General features: G+C 41.7%; 1 protein-coding gene across 1 annotated transcript; it reads right to left on the bottom strand.

The window, feature by feature from the left end:
- Window positions 1-12,065: 12,065 nt before the first annotated feature.
- Window positions 12,066-15,640, bottom strand: LOC120726379 (doublesex- and mab-3-related transcription factor B1-like). Its single transcript, XM_040019907.1, has 3 exons — window positions 14,532-15,640; window positions 12,594-12,781; window positions 12,066-12,460 (listed from the first exon to the last, which is right to left on the bottom strand). The coding sequence occupies exons 1-3, from the start codon at window positions 14,965-14,967 to the stop codon at window positions 12,314-12,316; spliced, it is 771 nt and encodes a 256-aa protein (XP_039875841.1). The 5' UTR covers window positions 14,968-15,640; the 3' UTR covers window positions 12,066-12,313.
- Window positions 15,641-17,748: the final 2,108 nt, after the last annotated feature.

Raw genomic sequence — 17,748 nt, 5'->3', positions numbered from 1 at the left:
AGCCCAACCAAAACATCAAAACCAAAAAAACAAAAACAACCGAACCAGGGCGGGCGGCGGGGGAAACAGGATGGAGGGCTCGAAACAAACCAAACAAAGAGCCAGAAACAAAAAAAAAGAAAAAGAACAAACAACGGAGCCTGGAAAGCAACAGAACAAAACACAGGAACAAAGTCCAAAACAACAGCACCAAGGCCCAGGCATAGTCCAAAAGCAAACAAACAAAAGAGCTCACAAAAGGCGCAGAGGCCCAGGCAATAGTCTCAAAAAAGTTCAGGGGGGCCGGCCCGGAGGCTAACGGCACAACAGTCCAGAAAACAGGTCAGGAGGCCGGCCGGGCGGGAGGCACCGACGGCGACCGAGCAGATCAGGAGGCCGGCCGGGCGGGAGGCACCGACGGCGACGTAGTTCAGGGGGCCGTCCGGGACGGCACTGACGTCGCAGTCGATCAGGGGCCGTCCAGGACGTGCATGACGTCAGTCATCGGCCGGACAGGGCGAGCAGGCCGGACAGGGCGAGCAGGACGAGCAGGCCGGACAGGGCGAGCAGGACGTGCAGGCCGGACAGGGCGGACAGGCCGGACAGGGACGTGCAGGCCGGACAGGAACAGACAGCATGGAGACCTCAGGAGCAGACGAAGCTGAACACTCGGAGACTGGACCAGGCGGAGCTTCAGAGGGTGAGGCCGGACCAGGCGAAGCTGCAGAGGCTGAGGCCGGACCAGAGGGTGGAGCCGGTGGTGGCTGAACGGCCTCGCCAGAACCATCAGCAGACACTGGGACGTGCTGGCTGGGTCCTCCCGGACCCCCAGCTGACGAGGCCGGTGGCTGAACGGGCCCCTCGGACCCTCCAGCGGAGACAGGAGGCTGAACGGGCCCCTCGGACCTCCAGCGGAGACAGGTGGCTGAACGGCCCTCGGACCCGCCAGCGGAGACAGGTGGCTGAACGGGCCCCTCGGACCCTCCAGCGGAGACAGGTGGCTGAACGGGCCCCTCGGACCCTCCAGCGGAGACAGGTGGCTGAACGGGCCCCTCGGACCCTCCAGCGGAAACAGGCTGACGGCCCTCAGAAGACTGAGCCCCTCGGACCCTCCAGCGGAGACAGGTGGCTGAAGCGGTTCCTCGGACCCTCCAGCGGAGACAGGAGGCTGAACTGGCCCCTCGGATCCTCCAGCAGGAAGAGACGGCTGAAGCGATTCCTCGGACCCTCCAGCGGAGACAGGTGGCTGAAGCGGCTCCTCGGACCCCCCAGCAGAGACAGGTGGCTGAGCAAACAACTGAGGCGGAAACTGAGCAGGTGACTGAGCAGATAGGTGAGCTAATGTCTGAGCTATGGAAAGAAGTCTAATATGTATCGACTGTTGTAAAGATGGTAGTAATGGCGGGTGAGGTGGTGGATGAGCACTAAGCTGAGCTATGTCTTCAGAGCCTACGGAAAACTGCTGGACGGGCTCACCCGAGCCTCCAGCGAGGACAGAAACCGATGCAGTGGCCTGCTGGGCAGTAGCCGCTCCCACCCGCGGAATAGACACGGGCGCAGAGACTAGCGGAGCCTCAGCTGGCCTGGAAACTGGAGCAGGGACAAACTGGGCCCTAGCCCCCCTCACCTGAGGAACTGATACAGGTGCAGGAGATGGCTGGACCACAGTTGCCCTGGGCGAAGTAGCACCGGAAGGCAAAGGAGCAGGCTCACTGAAAACTGGCTCATGTGGAGTTTGGAAAGTGTAGTCCTTTTGACTCACCACCGGAGGTTGCTCAAACGTGTCCATATGACGGCGACGTGAGCGCCGTTTCCTTCGGGCAGAGGTAGCTGGCGGCGTGAGCAACTGAGCCTCCGGTGCACAGAATGGTGACGCTGAGGCCGGAGCGTGAGTGCCTGAAGCCACGCGGAGGACTCCCAACTGAAACGGCCGCATCTTGCGTGCTAGCGGAGCAACAGGTGGAGACTTCTGGCAGCTCCGGGGACCGCCGAGAGCCAGCCGAGTGCCATGGAAAATGCGCCCGACGTCAGGGGTGAGCCATGGCTTCCAGCGGAGTTCCTCCTCCAGCTGGGCAAAGGCTGCTCGGCGTCGCTCCTGGAGTTCAAAGTCTGCTGGGTCCATAGTATGGTCGCGATCTTCTGTTAGGTGTGGCTGTGTGCAGACAGGAAAAGGACCCAAGGTGCAGACTCCGGAGACAGAACTTAAACAAAAACAGCTTTAATGCTGAACGCAAACATGGCATAACTGGAAAATGTCAAAAATAAACTAACACCGGTGGACAGGCAAAACACACAGCAAAATAAACGGTAGATCACGACACAGACACAGAGAAACACAGGGCTTAAATACACAGAAGGAGCAATCAGGGAATGAATAACAGGAGGGAAACACAGCTGGGGCAAATCAGAACTGACGAGACAAAAGGAAGCGTAAACTGAACACACTGAGATAAGACAGAGACCTTCAAAGTAAAACAGGAAACACATAACACAGACTCACATGCAGACACTACAGAGGGAACAGAGACGTGGGACCAGGGCAGACACAAACACTGACTGAACACGGGAATATAGGAACTAAGGATACACAGAGACTCAAACTAGACAAGGGGATACAGGTGATAGGGGAGACAGAGCAACTAAAGAAGACAGAGACATAAACCATGAGACAGAACTCAAAGAACCCAAAGACTAAGTATAAATAATATAATAAACTCAAATACCCTGGGTCAACGACCCAGGCATCCTAACAGTAATAGCAATTGCATAAATATGAGGCTGAATCTAAGCATCATCAGTTTAACTATAAATTCATCTCGGCTACACTTGACGTAACTTAACTCTGACCATGAAACCACAGCCACTGTGCACCACTCACACACTGTTCTTTACTTTCAATCCATCACAGTTCAGCAAACTAACCTGTTTATCCTGGGGATTTATATGGGAACGTCACACACTTGTTTTTAATGTTTAATACAAGACTTTTTTTCTACCTGGTGCATTTCCAGTTACAGGGTTTAGTAACGATTAATTAAGTGTAATCAAAATTATGCAATCAAGGAATATATGACGCAGACCCAAGGATGATATATTGTGCTGAAGTATGTGTAAGTAAATGACTCTTCATCATTAAATATAATTACAACATGCTTTGTTCCATTTTAGTTCGTTTAAAACACCAGTCTGAGCTAAAAAATTGGAGCCGTCATTTAAGACTCTATTTTGCCAAAGCTAGAGTTCCTTCTCGGGACCCTCTCCATGTTTTACATCGAAGCTAATCACATAATCCAAAGACCAGCCCGGCCCATGCTTTTGTGGCAGCTAAATCGACTTGCTCTCCTGTGCCAAATTTGCATTTTTTTACACTTATCAACCATCATCATCATGTTCAGTGTTGCGTGGCAAAACCTGGGTGTGGTGATCGCACACCTCTGAAGAAAGGATGTGTGAAAATCATTATGGAGAAGGAAATTTGGTTTAAATACGGGAACACAGCTTTGTATGAATATAAATTAGGCTGATTCATTCTTAAGAGGTCACACTGACAGGCTTTGACAGTGGACTTGAACAGGAGTTAGCATTTCATCTGAAACACTAGGACACATGTGGGCAAGCTGAGACTAAGCTGGCATAACGAGTCAATGAAGGAACAGTTGAGATAGAAATGACACCTATGTTTTGTTTGAATTAGTCACTAAAGTTATAAAATAGCCTCACCTAACTAATGACTTTAACTGCAACCTTATGCAAGATGTGCATGAACTGCATAGTTAGGTGTGGTATCTTAAAAAGTAAAAAGAAGAGGGCAACATTTATTTTTATTTTTTTGTCAATATGTAAAATGAGTAGAGCTGGGTTCTAACTGATGAACGGAAGCATGCCCGACAATGAAAACACTGAAATGGTTTACATGGAATTAGATCGCAGAGTGAAGCGGAGCTGTAGACAGGACAAGCGAGACTGGATAGACCAGAAGGGACATGAAGGGCAGGAAGCAGTTAAGAAAAATGACACGAAGACCCTCTATTGCATCGTCTGAGCACTGGTGTGAAGAGTGGGCAGGCAGTACCTGTCAAAGACAAAAATGGCAAGCCGCTGCTGACCAAATTGGAACGAGACGCCTGTTGAGTGGACACTTCAAACAGACCTTGAATCAGTACCCCTCGATAATTCATTTGTCTTCAACACGCCCAACCAAGCCAACGACTTAGACGTGAGGACAGGCGCCATAATCACCGAGGAAACAGCAGCTGCTATCAAATTCCTCAAAAATGGCAAAGTGCCAGGTTTGGACATGGTTTCTGCAGAAATGCTTAAGCACGGCAGACAATGCCTCGTCAAGGAAATAACGGACCTTTTCAATTCATGCTGGTCATCGATGTGAGTGCCAGACTGCAGCAACTGGCAAGGAATCACACTCCTTTCTGTTCTGGGCAAAGTGTTGAGCTTTGTCCTCCTCCAAAGACTCCATAAGGCGGTGGACCAGAAACTCCGGGAAGAACAAGCTGGATTTCGCAGTGGCTGGTCATGCATAGAACAGATCTTCATCTTGTGCATCATCATCGAACAGAGTTTGGAATACCAACAGCGTCTCTCGATTACTTTCGTCGATTTCACAAAGGGATTTGATGGTGTCCATCGAGATTCCCTCTGGAGCATTGCCCCGTCATATGGCATCCCTGAACAGTTAGTCAAAATATTTCAAACTCTCTACCTTCAGTCCAGTTGCTGCGTCCTTACAGAGGATGGCTACACAGATTTCTTCAACACTGAGACTGGTGTGAGGCAAGGGTGTATCCTCTCTCCCTTCCTCTTCCTTCTTGCCATCGACTTTGTCATGCGGAGTGCCATGGACCAAGACGGCTTTGGGATACCTTGCCATCCACCAAAACGCCTGAAGGACCTCAACTTCGCCAAACAACATCGCTTTGTTGGCTGACGATCGGAAAAACATGACTAATATGACATCATGCTTGGAGCAAGAGGCAGCCAAAGTGGGCTTACGGATCAGTGGAAACAAGACAAAGGTCATGAGGACAGGTTAGGTGACGATACAGGACCCCATTACGGCAGGACTGCAACTGATGGAGCTGCTGGGCAGCATCCTGGCAAGTGATGGAGATGCTGAGCATGACGTTGTGTGTCGAATTGTAAAAGCAGGTGCGGTCTTTCAGCGGCTCCGGCGGATCTGGTCAACCCTAAAGATCGAACTTACAAAACAGTTTACTATTGTAAATATTGATAGCCTTAAAATTATGACAGCATCATTTAGAAAACTGAGCGTCTGATGCAAGTGTACAGATGCATGACGAGAGCTCTTAGACTGCTAATTGTTATTTATAGTATTTACAGAATTAAAATCTCATTTCAAACGTCACTTCTGTCTTTCTTTGCTCCCTTATCTGACAAGCAACTCCTTTTTTTGCTCCCCTTTGTTAACAGTCCTGCAGGATATTGCTCAACTTTTTCCTTATGCTTGAAACTAAAGGACAAGGCCAGGAATGTTTCTTCAACAGTGTTTTCATTGTTTGTTCATGTCAGCGCCACACCCAGCTCGTTCTGCTCCAGCAGCCCCCAAATGCTTCTCGTCATTAATACCTGTCCACTTTTGTGCAGAAGGATTCAAAAATAACCCCGACTGTGTTTTTCTTTTGATTATTTCCATTCCGAGAGTTTCCCTTTGCTGATCATGCTTGTATTCAAAAAATATCTCTTATCCAAAACTCACAGTTCTTCACTGGAACACACTCCTCTGAGCTTAGACCAGAAGATCCCGTTTCAGAAATATTCCACCCCAAAAATCCAAACACACAAGCAGTTATTGAACCATTCCTGAAATCGCACATTTTCTGAGGTCATACCTGATTATAAGAGTGCAGTGGTGTTATCTCTGACTGGAGTTGGTGATTGCAATAGTTGAGCATGATTGTTGCAAAAGTTTGGTGGCACCATTCTTTTTGCTGTAGTGAGCTGAGGATGAGAAGTGACAGTGTTCAACACTTTAATTTTTAACTGATGAGCTTTTGCACTCAAAATAAATGCAGCAGAAGCGTTAAGTCTCCAAAAATGTGCAAGTGCTTTCAAAAAGAAAGACTTCTGCCCACACAGACCATCCGTCATATTTATTCTGCAGATTTCTGTGCTGCACATCCATGTGCCTCGTCATGTTCAAGAAACCAGTTTCGATAATTCTCAGCTGGTATAGGCGATCCAACATCACTAACCTAACTGTTAATACAAGGCAAGATCCACTCTTTCATGGAGCGGCCAGCGAGTACTGAGCATGACAGCTGAAGTTTGTCACTGAGCTACATTATTAGCCAACGTGTTCTCACACCATGGTGTCACATAACTGGAGCATTGCACATCTGCCTAGTTTGTTGCTAAAGGTCAATTTTACCTTCAACGGCAGGATTATCTATGAGAGATTCCTAGATAAACTTTCAAGTGTGGCATGTTCTGCAACCTACAACGACACTTGAAGGGTTTTATTAGCTCTCGTCTTATCTCAGGAACACCCAGTTCCTCTTCACATACATCAGCTGGCAACAAAACTCCCAACAGCTAGTTGCGCAAATGCTGGGACGTTATGGATATGAAGTGGAAACATATATCATACAAAAATCCTTTACTTTACAGATAATTGTTTCAACATTTTGGGGCAGCAGGATGATAGGAATGTACTGCAGACAGAAAAAGAAATAGTCTGGCACATTAGCCTCTGCACACGTGTGATTGTTTATTTAAAAAGTAAGACCAAGCAGCAAAAGGTTGGAACAGCTAAGAGGAACATAATCTCTCATATGTCCACAGTTCAGGTTATGTTAAAGGTCTTGGGACACAATATGCTTTTCTTTTTACTTCTTAGTGTTTCTCTTGCAGAGCTGACAACTACAATAATGTAGTGTCATGGGTGGTGCCAGCAGTCTTATTGTGCAGAGCAAGAAAAGTATCTGTTGACAAACTGCAATCAAGTAAAACTTGAAGTGAATACAGGTAATTACATTTCATGCTTCTTTATACTTCATTTCCAGTGCAAGAGGTATTTTTCAGCCACTGAGCGATGCACAGATCTGCTACTGGCTCACAAATTAAAGATGCTTGCATAAAATAAATTGTTGTTCTATCTTGAATCATGCTTTAAAAGTTCATCACCTCATTGAAACACTGCAGGAAACCTGTTGTGCAAGTAAAATAACGTGTGTCGGAATGATTATGCATACAGACTATACAGACTACTCTTTTTTTTAAGTTATTGAAACTCGCTTTGAACTTTAGGGTTTATTAACACAACTGAATCCTCTCTCACATCTGTACAGAGAAGCGCTTAGATTAATGTGTGCAAAACTTTTAACAATCATCTACGCAGAAGGTTTCCCGACATGAGGCACCCTGTGTCTGGGAAAAAGTGATGATTACTACAACTAATTAATTTTTATCCATCCAGTAAATGTTTGTAGTCATCCTGATCAGGCCACATTCCATTAAGAGAAGCACTTAGTGTCAACAGTCACATACAGCCCAGAGGGTTACTGTCTTCATGGCTGAGCAACCCATGTTGATTTTGAAAGACATTAAATAAAAACTCTGTACAAAATACTTAAGCTCTTAGATGTGATTTCTTATTATCGTATCCTAAATTACCCACCCGGTGTGGTTTCTTTCCCACTGTTATAATTTGAACTTTACAGGAAACCAGTTCTTGTGAAAGTCTGTTGTCAGCAGTGATGAGATGGTATCTGTTATCTCTGAATTTGACACAATCTTTCAAAGCAGCTTAAAAAGTCCCTCCTGGTGGAACACAGCCAAGTGTAAAAGCTCTTATCTCTACATCTGCTTTCACTACAGCAACACATTCTTATTCAGGGTGGAGATTCTAAGAAATAATAAGTCTTTCACTCTTACTGGCAGTGATTCTTGTGTTCAAACATGCTGTTTGTAGGTTTCTTTTCCAAGTCATTTTTGAGTTGCAGAGGATGCTTTCTGTGATGATGGACGAGATTGTGTTATAAAACATAAACATTTGATTTGGTGTGCAAAAACTAAAGTCAGTTGTCTGACTAAACAAAGAGCAGAGCGTCTCAGAATAACCGCACAGGTCAGCCTGGACACGGAGGTGGTCTGTGCTGTAATATAGTGGCACTCAAAATAGAAATGATTGTGACCTATATTCGAGATAATATTTCTCCCACACTGTGCCATTGCACTACATCTTAGGGTTGTCCTTTCAGCCTTGATCGTAGCCACTGTTTGTGATCTTCGATGTGTTTTTTCCCCTCACTACATCCACCAGAACTCTGCGATTGCTCCTTTTCCGTTTCGTGTTTTTGACCAGTCAGCATTCAGTCTGCTCACAATTCCTTCCACTGTGTATCCAAAGGGCTTGCAAAAAAGCAACAAAAACACTGAAGTGGGGACATAAATCTTCTGTTTATTGCACGAGTTAAAAGAGGTACAAACTCTGCATTAGAACACCGGACTTAAAACCCTTATTTCATGTCATGTTGTTGATGCGTTATGTCAGTGTTTTCTTTTTGCTTGCAGTTTGGGGCGGCAAGACAATAAATAAATGGTTTGAGTTAGGAAAACATTACAATTTGTTCTCTTAACAATGTCTGAACAACGCTCAATTTTGAAGATCACAAAGCTGCCAAGTTTGGTTAAAACTGAAAACACCACTACACAATTACATGCACTCGCTAAAAGCGCTGCTGAAGATTATTATATTTAGAACCTATTGTCAGTCACAAGTTTCACAAGCAGAGTTTCTAATTGTTTTTGTTTGGGAGGGTTGAACAGTCATGCAAGCAAATGCACTGTTAAGCATCAGTGCAGCACAACTGGGGACCTTTAACATACAGCAATCACTTTTACCAGTTAAATAATGCAAGACTAAAACAATGCATGATGCATTGGGTGAATAATGAGTACTTTCGCATTTCTTTAAGTGCATTTTTGCAAACAGAACTAAAGAAAAATATAGATCGAGTGATTTTCCATTGCTGATTTTTGGTTTCAAAAGCTTCACCTCTGCAGTGTGCAGCATAACAGTAGCTTAAGCTTTCAATAAAACAAGTTCATCTAAGCTGCTTATGTGTTCACTGTAACTGACGCCAACCTTACATAACTGGATAACTCAGGAGAGTCTGTGAGGTTATGAATTTTCCTCGGGGCTGTGTGTAGGCGGCAACTGGAAAATTTTTACCAACCATTATAAAGTGAATTCTGGAAGCATACTGCATGATATAAATATCAACCCAGCCTTGGTTTAGCTGTTTTTCTTTTTCACTTTTTAGACTAAAACCTACAAAACATCAGACGTCTCTGATCTTTTTCTATCAAACGTACTGAGTTTTTCACCAGGAATCTGAACATGTTTGAGTTGGAATAATTCAACACAAGATCAAAAGATTCACAGTTGGTGCTTTTTCAGTTACCTGGAGACTCCACATTGTTGAAAGTAAATACACTTGCTTGTTCTTTGTTGCTGACATTCACTGTCATGTTTAATAATAATAATAATAATGCATACTTTATTGATCCCCGTGGGGAAATTCCTCTCTGCATTTAACCCATTCACTCGGTGAAGCAGTGGGCAGCCACTGGGCGCCTGGGGAGCAGTGTGTAGGGATCGCACCTCGCTCAGGGGTACCTCAGGGTAGTCGTTCAGTGGATTCGAACCCCCAATCTTCCGCTCATGGGGCTAAAGGCATGTGAGGCAAGTTTTATGCTGAAGAAGAATTGCGTGTTGGTAATGTTGACCTAAAGAACCTGTTCTGCAGATCTGCATTCATGCAAGTAATGCTGTTAACTCACTTTATTTAATCTGCAATGACTGATTTCAGTTTGTTTCTTTGTCCTGATGAAGTTTTCTTTAAAACCTTTAATCCTTATAATCTCTGACACTTTGTGAACAGTGGAGCAAATCTGAAGTCCAGATGTAAACTCAGATTTTATATTTCAGAACCCTCCCTTAGTTACGCTTCCTGGCTGCTGGGAGCTTCTCGTGTTTATATGGGTTTATACACCACTCTGTATTTAATAATTAGTCACTGTTAACTTTTCCACAGTGTGTCTTTTGTCCCGTCTCCCTCCCCTTACCTCCATCCACTCGTAGCAGCTGCCTGCACCTCCCTCAGCCTGGTTCTGTCTGACATTTCTCTCTATTACTGTAGAGTCTTTACCTCAACATAAAACCCTTGGGGTGACTGTCATTGTGATTGGGCACTGAGTAAATAAAATTGAATTTTATTGAGAAGAGAAAAGCAGCACTACCCAAAACTGTTAAAAGCCATGCTTTCAGCCCAGGTGATAGGCCTTCTCCCTCCTTAAGAAAGACTACCTTAAAAGAACTCACTGGGCACCTGGATCAGCTTTTACTGGCTATAATGAGCAGCATTAGGTTGGCTTTCATTTGCTATTGTTGGCGTATTTGAAGCACCTCTGTGTGCTTTCCTTATATTTATACATGCAAACAATATCACAGGCGCTCATTGCTCTTATGATGAGTTGGCCTTATAATCCTGTTCTCTTAAATACTTGGAGCAGAATCTGTTTTCACCCCCACATGTTTTATACTTCATGCATCTTTATTATTTTATTTAAAATTAAGGCATTCATTAAAAACAAACAATCTATAGAAATTATAATATCCTCCTGAGAACAAGCCTATTCATGTATGTCCTTTGTAATGGACATTTGTTTTTGGTCTGTATCTTTTGACTTATTTGAGCTATCTTACTAAGTCCTGATGTAATAAATAGAGGACACCCTGGGCTTTCCCCACTGACATCCCCCGTGTGTTTGGGTGGCCTCTAATACCGCCAAAGAGGAAGGAAATCCCAAAAAAGTTAAGTGGGAAGATTTGCTCCTTTCCTCGGTTCTCAGGAGGTTAGAATAAAAGGGCCGTAAATGAATCCAGTTCTGACTGAAGATCTTCCTGTAAGTCCAAAGGGACAAAACAGGAAAAAAAAAAAAAGGAAGAGGAAAAAACAGCAGGGATGCAAAGAGAAAGAGGAGAAAAGACGAATAAAGAAGAATGTCATCTATTATTTATCTGTATTCTCAGGAATTCAGGCAATCCCCGGCCTCCTGAGTGCTGCACTTAGGGATTTGGCTTGAAGTTGCTCATGCACACATGAATCGTTCTGATGAAAATCTCACCAGCATGGCGAAAGCACAGCACCAAGATGCTAAATAGATCAGCGTGAACGAGTGAAAGGGTCAGTGAATGCCCAGGGACAGCCAAGAGAGCACAAAGTGCTTAATATGTTACTCAGTTTAGTACCAGACATGATTTAATGCTGGACCACTGATGTATCTGCCTATTTACAGTGTGCGGTAGCTATGTCAAGACATTTCTCCAGCATTGTTACTTATTCCTATTAAGTGTAATAAACAACACTAATACTTTTGGCTCTTCTTTCAATGTAACACAAAAAATGAGGAAAATGTGGGAGCATTCTTGTTTTTTTTGCTGAGTGAAGAGACTCAAACTGTACAGCAGGGCCCTCTACTGGGCCGCAGAGCCACTGCAGGTAGAGTGGTGCATGTTTGGAATTGTTTGACTTCAAAAACACAGAAAAAAAAACTTCCCTTCTTTCTTCACAGTCACTGGATAAAAGCCAGACTTTAGAAAAGTCTGATATCACCCGATGGTTTGGTGAGAACTGCAGTGAATATCTTCAGTTTTCTAATAAACTGCACTGCTGTTCCTGTATTACTACACATCTGCAAAAATGACCCCATGGTCAAAGTATTTTTGACCTTTACAAATCAAATGAATTATATACACTAAAAATAATGTTATTTAATTTGAATAACTCACATATAACTGTTTAATTTGAACAACTGAGCTATAACTTGACTGTGTGGAGTCACTGAAGTCAGTTTGAAACCCCTGGATTAGACTGAAAGTGTATCTGCTCCCCCTTGTGGACAACTTGCAGAATTCAGGGGCTAATTCAAAGTGCTCGGAAACAACAACAAAACAAACAAACAAAAGAAAACAACAACTACCAAACAATATGGCTCAGTTACAAAACAAACTATAATAAAATAAAATAAAATAAAATATAAAGGAAACGCTACATAGATATGTTGACATATACTTTAATGGAAATTTGAACAACAGTAAATATTTTAAAAAATAAAATAAAATCCTAATAAAACATTTAACAACTGATTTTGAAAATCCAGAAAATAAAACAGATGTGTAACCTTTAAATTTTAAACAATTCAACCACAATTCAAGAACCTAAACGTGAACTGGAACAAGGGAACAAGAAACACAATAACTTAATAACAGGGAAAACATACATACATATTTTTTTTATGATTCATTCCCCTCATCAACTTGCTGAGCAGCTTCCTGCTCAGTGGCTCTGGGTGCAGGAGGTGGTGGGTGCTGCCGTGACATCAGCTCTTCCTTAAAAGGCTCAGGCAGTGACTGATGGGTAAAGAAGGCTCCCCTGCAAGCCTGACAGAGATACAAGCATATTTATTGCATTACACATCTCTGTCTAAACAATATTAACGAAACATTTCGAAGATCATTGCAGCCATTTTTTTCAGCACATCTTTCATGTAGTGTAGTAGAAACGGTGGCTTACAGCTGGAGGACCAGGCTGTAGTGGGGGAGGGTAAAGGTACCCAACATGTACAGGGGGCAGCCACATTTTGGGCAGGAATTGATGAGATGGAGAGGGATAGCTGCTGGCGTGATAGCCTGGCATGCTAACTGGAAAGTGAACAAGAGGCAGACGTGCCATCTGCCTGAATTCACTGAAAAAAGGTGAATCTGGAAGGAAAGATAAAGCATTATAAGCTACTGTACATTTAAAGACACAACTCTTACTCACACTCAACACTGAAGACATTTTTAGGTTACTTCTGAGTAAGTCTAAATTTTGAGTTATTAAGTCTATTTATTTTTTTAGGGGTTAACCCAAAACTATGGATCAAGATGAAAATACACTAAAACACACAGAATTTAAAAGATCAGATGAAATTAGAAAAATAAGATATTATTTATTTACCCCAGGAAATTCCTAAAAAGTAGTGAAATAGCCCAATAAATACAATAAATATTATAAATAAATAAAATAAATACAATACAAGACAAAGTAGGTCAGTAAGATTTAAAACAAAAATCACACAAAATTAGATGCACAGTGGAAAAGAAAAAAAGAGATTCGTTCGCATGGATGTACACCCACAACAATGATTATGCAAATATTAACAAATACAGTTTATGAATGTAGTTTAAACTATTTAATTATATAGTTTATTGGTATATATAATGAAACAATAACACTGAATATTTCATCAAGTGGGTGCACCTCCGGCACAAGTTGTTAAACTTTGTGACAAGAATAATCAGCAAAGACCATAAACAAAATTATCATTAGTATTACTTTTATACTTTAAATAAGTCACAGTAAAATGTCTCACTTTGTATGAATTAGAATATCAGTGCTCCATGAGGTTTAAACCTGCTAACTTCAGCCCCTCTCTGTCCCTCTTAATGTCCTAAAGATATTACATTTGTGAAAAGACAAGTCAAACTATTCTCTCACACTTTTTTCTCTTTTTTTGTGCAGGTATTTAATTCAGAATCATGCATATGTTTTTAATGCATATGTAGATGCATTAAAAACAAATAATAATAATAATAATAATTTAAAAAAAACCCAAAACAATCTATCTTTTGTTGACATAAAGTTGGAGCAGTTCATTTTAAAAAGGAAATGCTACACAACAACAGTCTAACCGTTTCTGTAATACACTTATCTGCATGACACATTCATTTAGCATTTTCAGAATTCGCTAATGTTAGGACCTATTGTCCAGAAGTTCAGCAGAGGCTCTCATCGTTTTAGCATTGCTTTTGCCAGACTGAAGGGTTTTATTACAAAATAGCTTTTACATGATTTGAAAATGTGATTTGATCTGATTAATTGCCTCAAACTTAATTCATTTAAGTCTAATACTTCAGTCTGGCAGCCTGTCATCTATCAAACCTAAGATTTTTATTCTTAATAAATAAATTAATATTTTTCTTGATCCTTCGTCCTTCATCCATGAACTGAAAAGTTGACAAAAACAAAACTATATTGTTTTGTTTTTTTGTTTTTTCCAAAACAATCTATCAACTGAAATCCTATGAAGGACATAAGAATGTCAGATTATTATTTCAAAATTTCAATTTACTAATTCAAATTTCTGTGAAAATAACTACAAATTGAGATAATAACCTTAAAAATTTGAGCTATTAAGCTATTAAGAAATTTTAATAGCGATATTGTAACCGGACAGTTGGCTTAATTCTGCCAGTCAAAAGTTCGTATTTATTGGCGGAAACAAGCTCCCATACATGCTAATACGGGAGAGAGAGAAAGATGTCAGTTGAGTTTTAAATTTTTTGCTAATTCGTTTAGATGTCTGCTTATATTAACGACTTTCCCACTTCACGTTAATCCACTCCGCTGAGCTCAACGTTTCATATTTCATAATTAACAGTATTAGCTTAGTGAGAGGTGTAAATTTACCACCAGCCGACGGCAGCACATCCCTGCTGTCGCGACAGACGGACTCGGGCTGTCCTCCCGCCTCAGGCCTACTCCAAGGGTAGGCGGGTGCGCCCATCTCCGGGCTTCCTCCGGGCGGCGGGCACATCGGTTCAGATGTGGATGGAGCACCCCCATCTGGGTTCGAGGTCCCAAAAGCCTTGTCCCCCTGCGCGTTAACCCTTCTGGCTCCGGGCCGGGTCTCTTTCATGGCTCTTTTCATTTCCCTCTGTAGGGCGGCGATCTTCGTCCTCTCCGTTATCAGGTAGCACTTCCAGCACTGGCACTTCAAGAAAGGGCAGATTTTTGTGTGGCCCTTCTTCGGGACGATAATCCCGTGGTGTCGGCACCGGGCGCATTTTGGCTTCCCTGCGTAGTCGTTTGTCCCTGCTGAGTCTTTAGGTAAAGACATGGACATTTCATTAACCGTGGTGTCCGCACTAAATCAACCAAATGGGCCCACTCGTGTGACCCAACGTGAACTATGTTTTAAAAAAAAAAGAGAGAGAGAGATACAGAGGAAAAAGTATCAATTTCAAGTCTGGGAAATCTGTCACTCTCATTGTCCCACGGGCAGTGAGCCAATCAAGTGCTGAGTTTCTCAATTTGCCTGACCAATCAAATTTGGCAAGTTGATTGGTCAGAGCAGGCTGCTAATGTCAGGTCACTCTGGGACAAAATGTTTCTCATTACATCTTAGAACGAAATGTACATTTTAGACAATTTTTTATAAGTAAAGATAAACCTACAGCAAAATGTCATTTGTACAGTATGTCATTCGTATAATTGCGTTAGTTTGAGGGTAAGTTTTGCAAAACCTCACCAAAACCTTGGACTTTTTTTTTTTAATCCACCCAGTGCAGGTGTCAGCTGCAAAGTTTTTTTTTTCCCACTGTGCTGTACAGCTATAACACTTGCTTCAGTAACTGGGTCTCTTCTGCTGATTGCAGTGAAACCCTGCACAATCTTGTATCAGCCTCCATAACATGTAAATTTAAGGGCCTCGCAGCGCTATATAAATAAAACTGACAGCAGGTTTTTCCGACTGTCTTGTTTTAAACAATGCATATGATGAAAGCGACATGAGGTAGTTTTGAGAGGCAAAAGATGTGGTGCTGGTTTGCATAAAGCATTTCAAGAACTTGGTGCTTTGAAATTTTTTAAGGATAATTTGGGGAACGAACCAAAGAAACCAAGAAAAAGTGAATACGTGCACTTTTATTTAAGGTTTTTTTTTTTTTAATTATTTGCAGTTTTTTCAAGGAGGAGCAAATTAACAGATCCTTGTTATCTTCTAGATAGAAATATGATATATAGCCTACTTATGTAAATTAAATCCTATTTAAGAAATTACTGATTTATTACAGTGTAATTGCATTTGGAGCCTCTGAAGGCAGCACAAATGTTTGAGGAGAAACTATAAGATGCTGAAATCAAATAGTTGAATACCTCTTATCTCTTACTGCCCATCAAAAACAAACAAACAAAAAAACATGTAAGCAAATTTTTACACACAATAAATATTTTCAAACACAGCCTGAGGGTTAACATTTAAGACAGAGACAAAAAAAATGTAGATCTTTTTTTTTGAAGAGATACTGTTTGTATGAATTATTTCATTTTCATGTTAATTTCCTGGCTCAGAATTGGTCTTTTTTTCTTTTACTACATTATAATAAAAATGTCCCATGAATTTGAGTACATGAAAAAAAATCTGTTTTTAAAAAAAAGATTACCATGAACAGACCCAAGGGCGTAGATTTGGTTTTGGCATTGGTGGGGACGGATGATTCAACCACCGAACCCTGCCCTGTTTCTTTTTCCCCCCCTTTTTTGTCTTTGTTTCTTGATAATAAAAAAAAGGAGAAATATACTTGCCTACATGTGCTATTCTACATGCTTTTAAACCATTTAAAATTACAATTCACAGTTTTATATGTGAATTATATAATGTTAAATTGCTTAAGTATTTTAGACTTTAGTTTACTTCAGCCATATTCCATATAAATCAGGTATCATACAAAAATAAAAATAGAGTCATGACAATAAAAGAATATGACTTTAAGAAATTAACAACATTACTTCAGTTACAAGTACACCAACATCTCTGATACATTAGCACTAAGGGAACACTGAATGACCTGCTGGTTTTTGTCCATAAAACTACTCATCTAAGATTACCACAAAGTAAAAGATCTCTCAGCAAAATTATGCAACATTTTAGGCACTATTGCTCCTATCAACTCAGTGAGCTGGGATTTTTTATTCTAAACATGAACTACTGTTACAGCAACAGACACGGACTGTTGGTGTCCCACACAACAACTCAATGTCCACTATGTGAAGGAGCCAAACACATGCCTGCTCCTCTCGTTAACTGAGATAAACTGCTGGCATATTTGTTTTACATCTATACTGTCCAGCTCTCCTGGTGGACATGGCATACAGCAGCATTGTTTAATCTCATTTGAGTCATTGTTGACCTTAGCCATGTTTTTAGTCTTCTGAGAGCACTGCAGCTTCTTCCAGCCTCAGTATATGCGTTTTATCCTCAGATTAAAATTATTACTATGTGCTTGATGTGCCTCACCTTTGGCCCTGGCTCTTCCCCTCTGACTGCACTAGGACATATTGCCACATGATAAAATAACACATTGATTCGTGCCATATAAAAAGTGAGACGTGTCAATTCAGATTCTTTGTCAAATAAACACTAATGAATCAATTTACACCAGCAGCCTAACAATTGTTAATAATTATTTAGTATTAACTAGTATTTAATAAATACTAGTTCATCTACAGCACCAAATCATCAGTCAGTCACCTGTGACCTCGCCTCTTCACCTCTGTCTGAGCTACAACATGGCAGAGCTGCCTCTGTCACCTGATAAATAGGACATACATGACAATAAGAATAAAATGTGTAGCTGCTTCAGTGTTTCTGTCAATTTGTGCAGATCTTGACTCATCAGTAATGTTTGTAGGCTGAGTGCATTTTAAAAACAATTTGTGCAAACTGCACTAAAAGGTGGAATATTTGCAAAATCATGACTACCTCATGATATTTTGTCTCAAAAATTAACCCTATGAATATGTCAGTACCACTAGGATGAAATTATTGTGTCACCAACATTTTAACGTTAGACATATAATTTTAACAGCCTCTGTAAACTAATATCCTGGCTTGCTCGAGGCTGCC

This window comes from Simochromis diagramma, unplaced genomic scaffold (assembly GCF_900408965.1).
Source record: "Simochromis diagramma unplaced genomic scaffold, fSimDia1.1 OVJJ01000753.1, whole genome shotgun sequence".
Taxonomy (NCBI): Eukaryota; Metazoa; Chordata; class Actinopteri; order Cichliformes; family Cichlidae; genus Simochromis; species Simochromis diagramma.
This window is presented reverse-complemented; position numbering and strand designations above follow the sequence as displayed.

Bases quoted from the DNA above. Each gene is read 5' to 3' on its own strand.
- LOC120726379 (XM_040019907.1), bottom strand. From the start codon at position 14,967: ATGTCCATGTCTTTACCTAAAGACTCAGCAGGGACAAACGACTACGCA. The intron at 12,782-14,531 runs GTAAATTTACAC...CTTTCCTTCCAG, and splicing joins TGTGCTGCCGTCGGCTGGTG to ATTCACCTTTTTTCAGTGAA. The intron at 12,461-12,593 runs GTAAGCCACCGT...TATCTCTGTCAG, and splicing joins TACAGCCTGGTCCTCCAGCT to GCTTGCAGGGGAGCCTTCTT.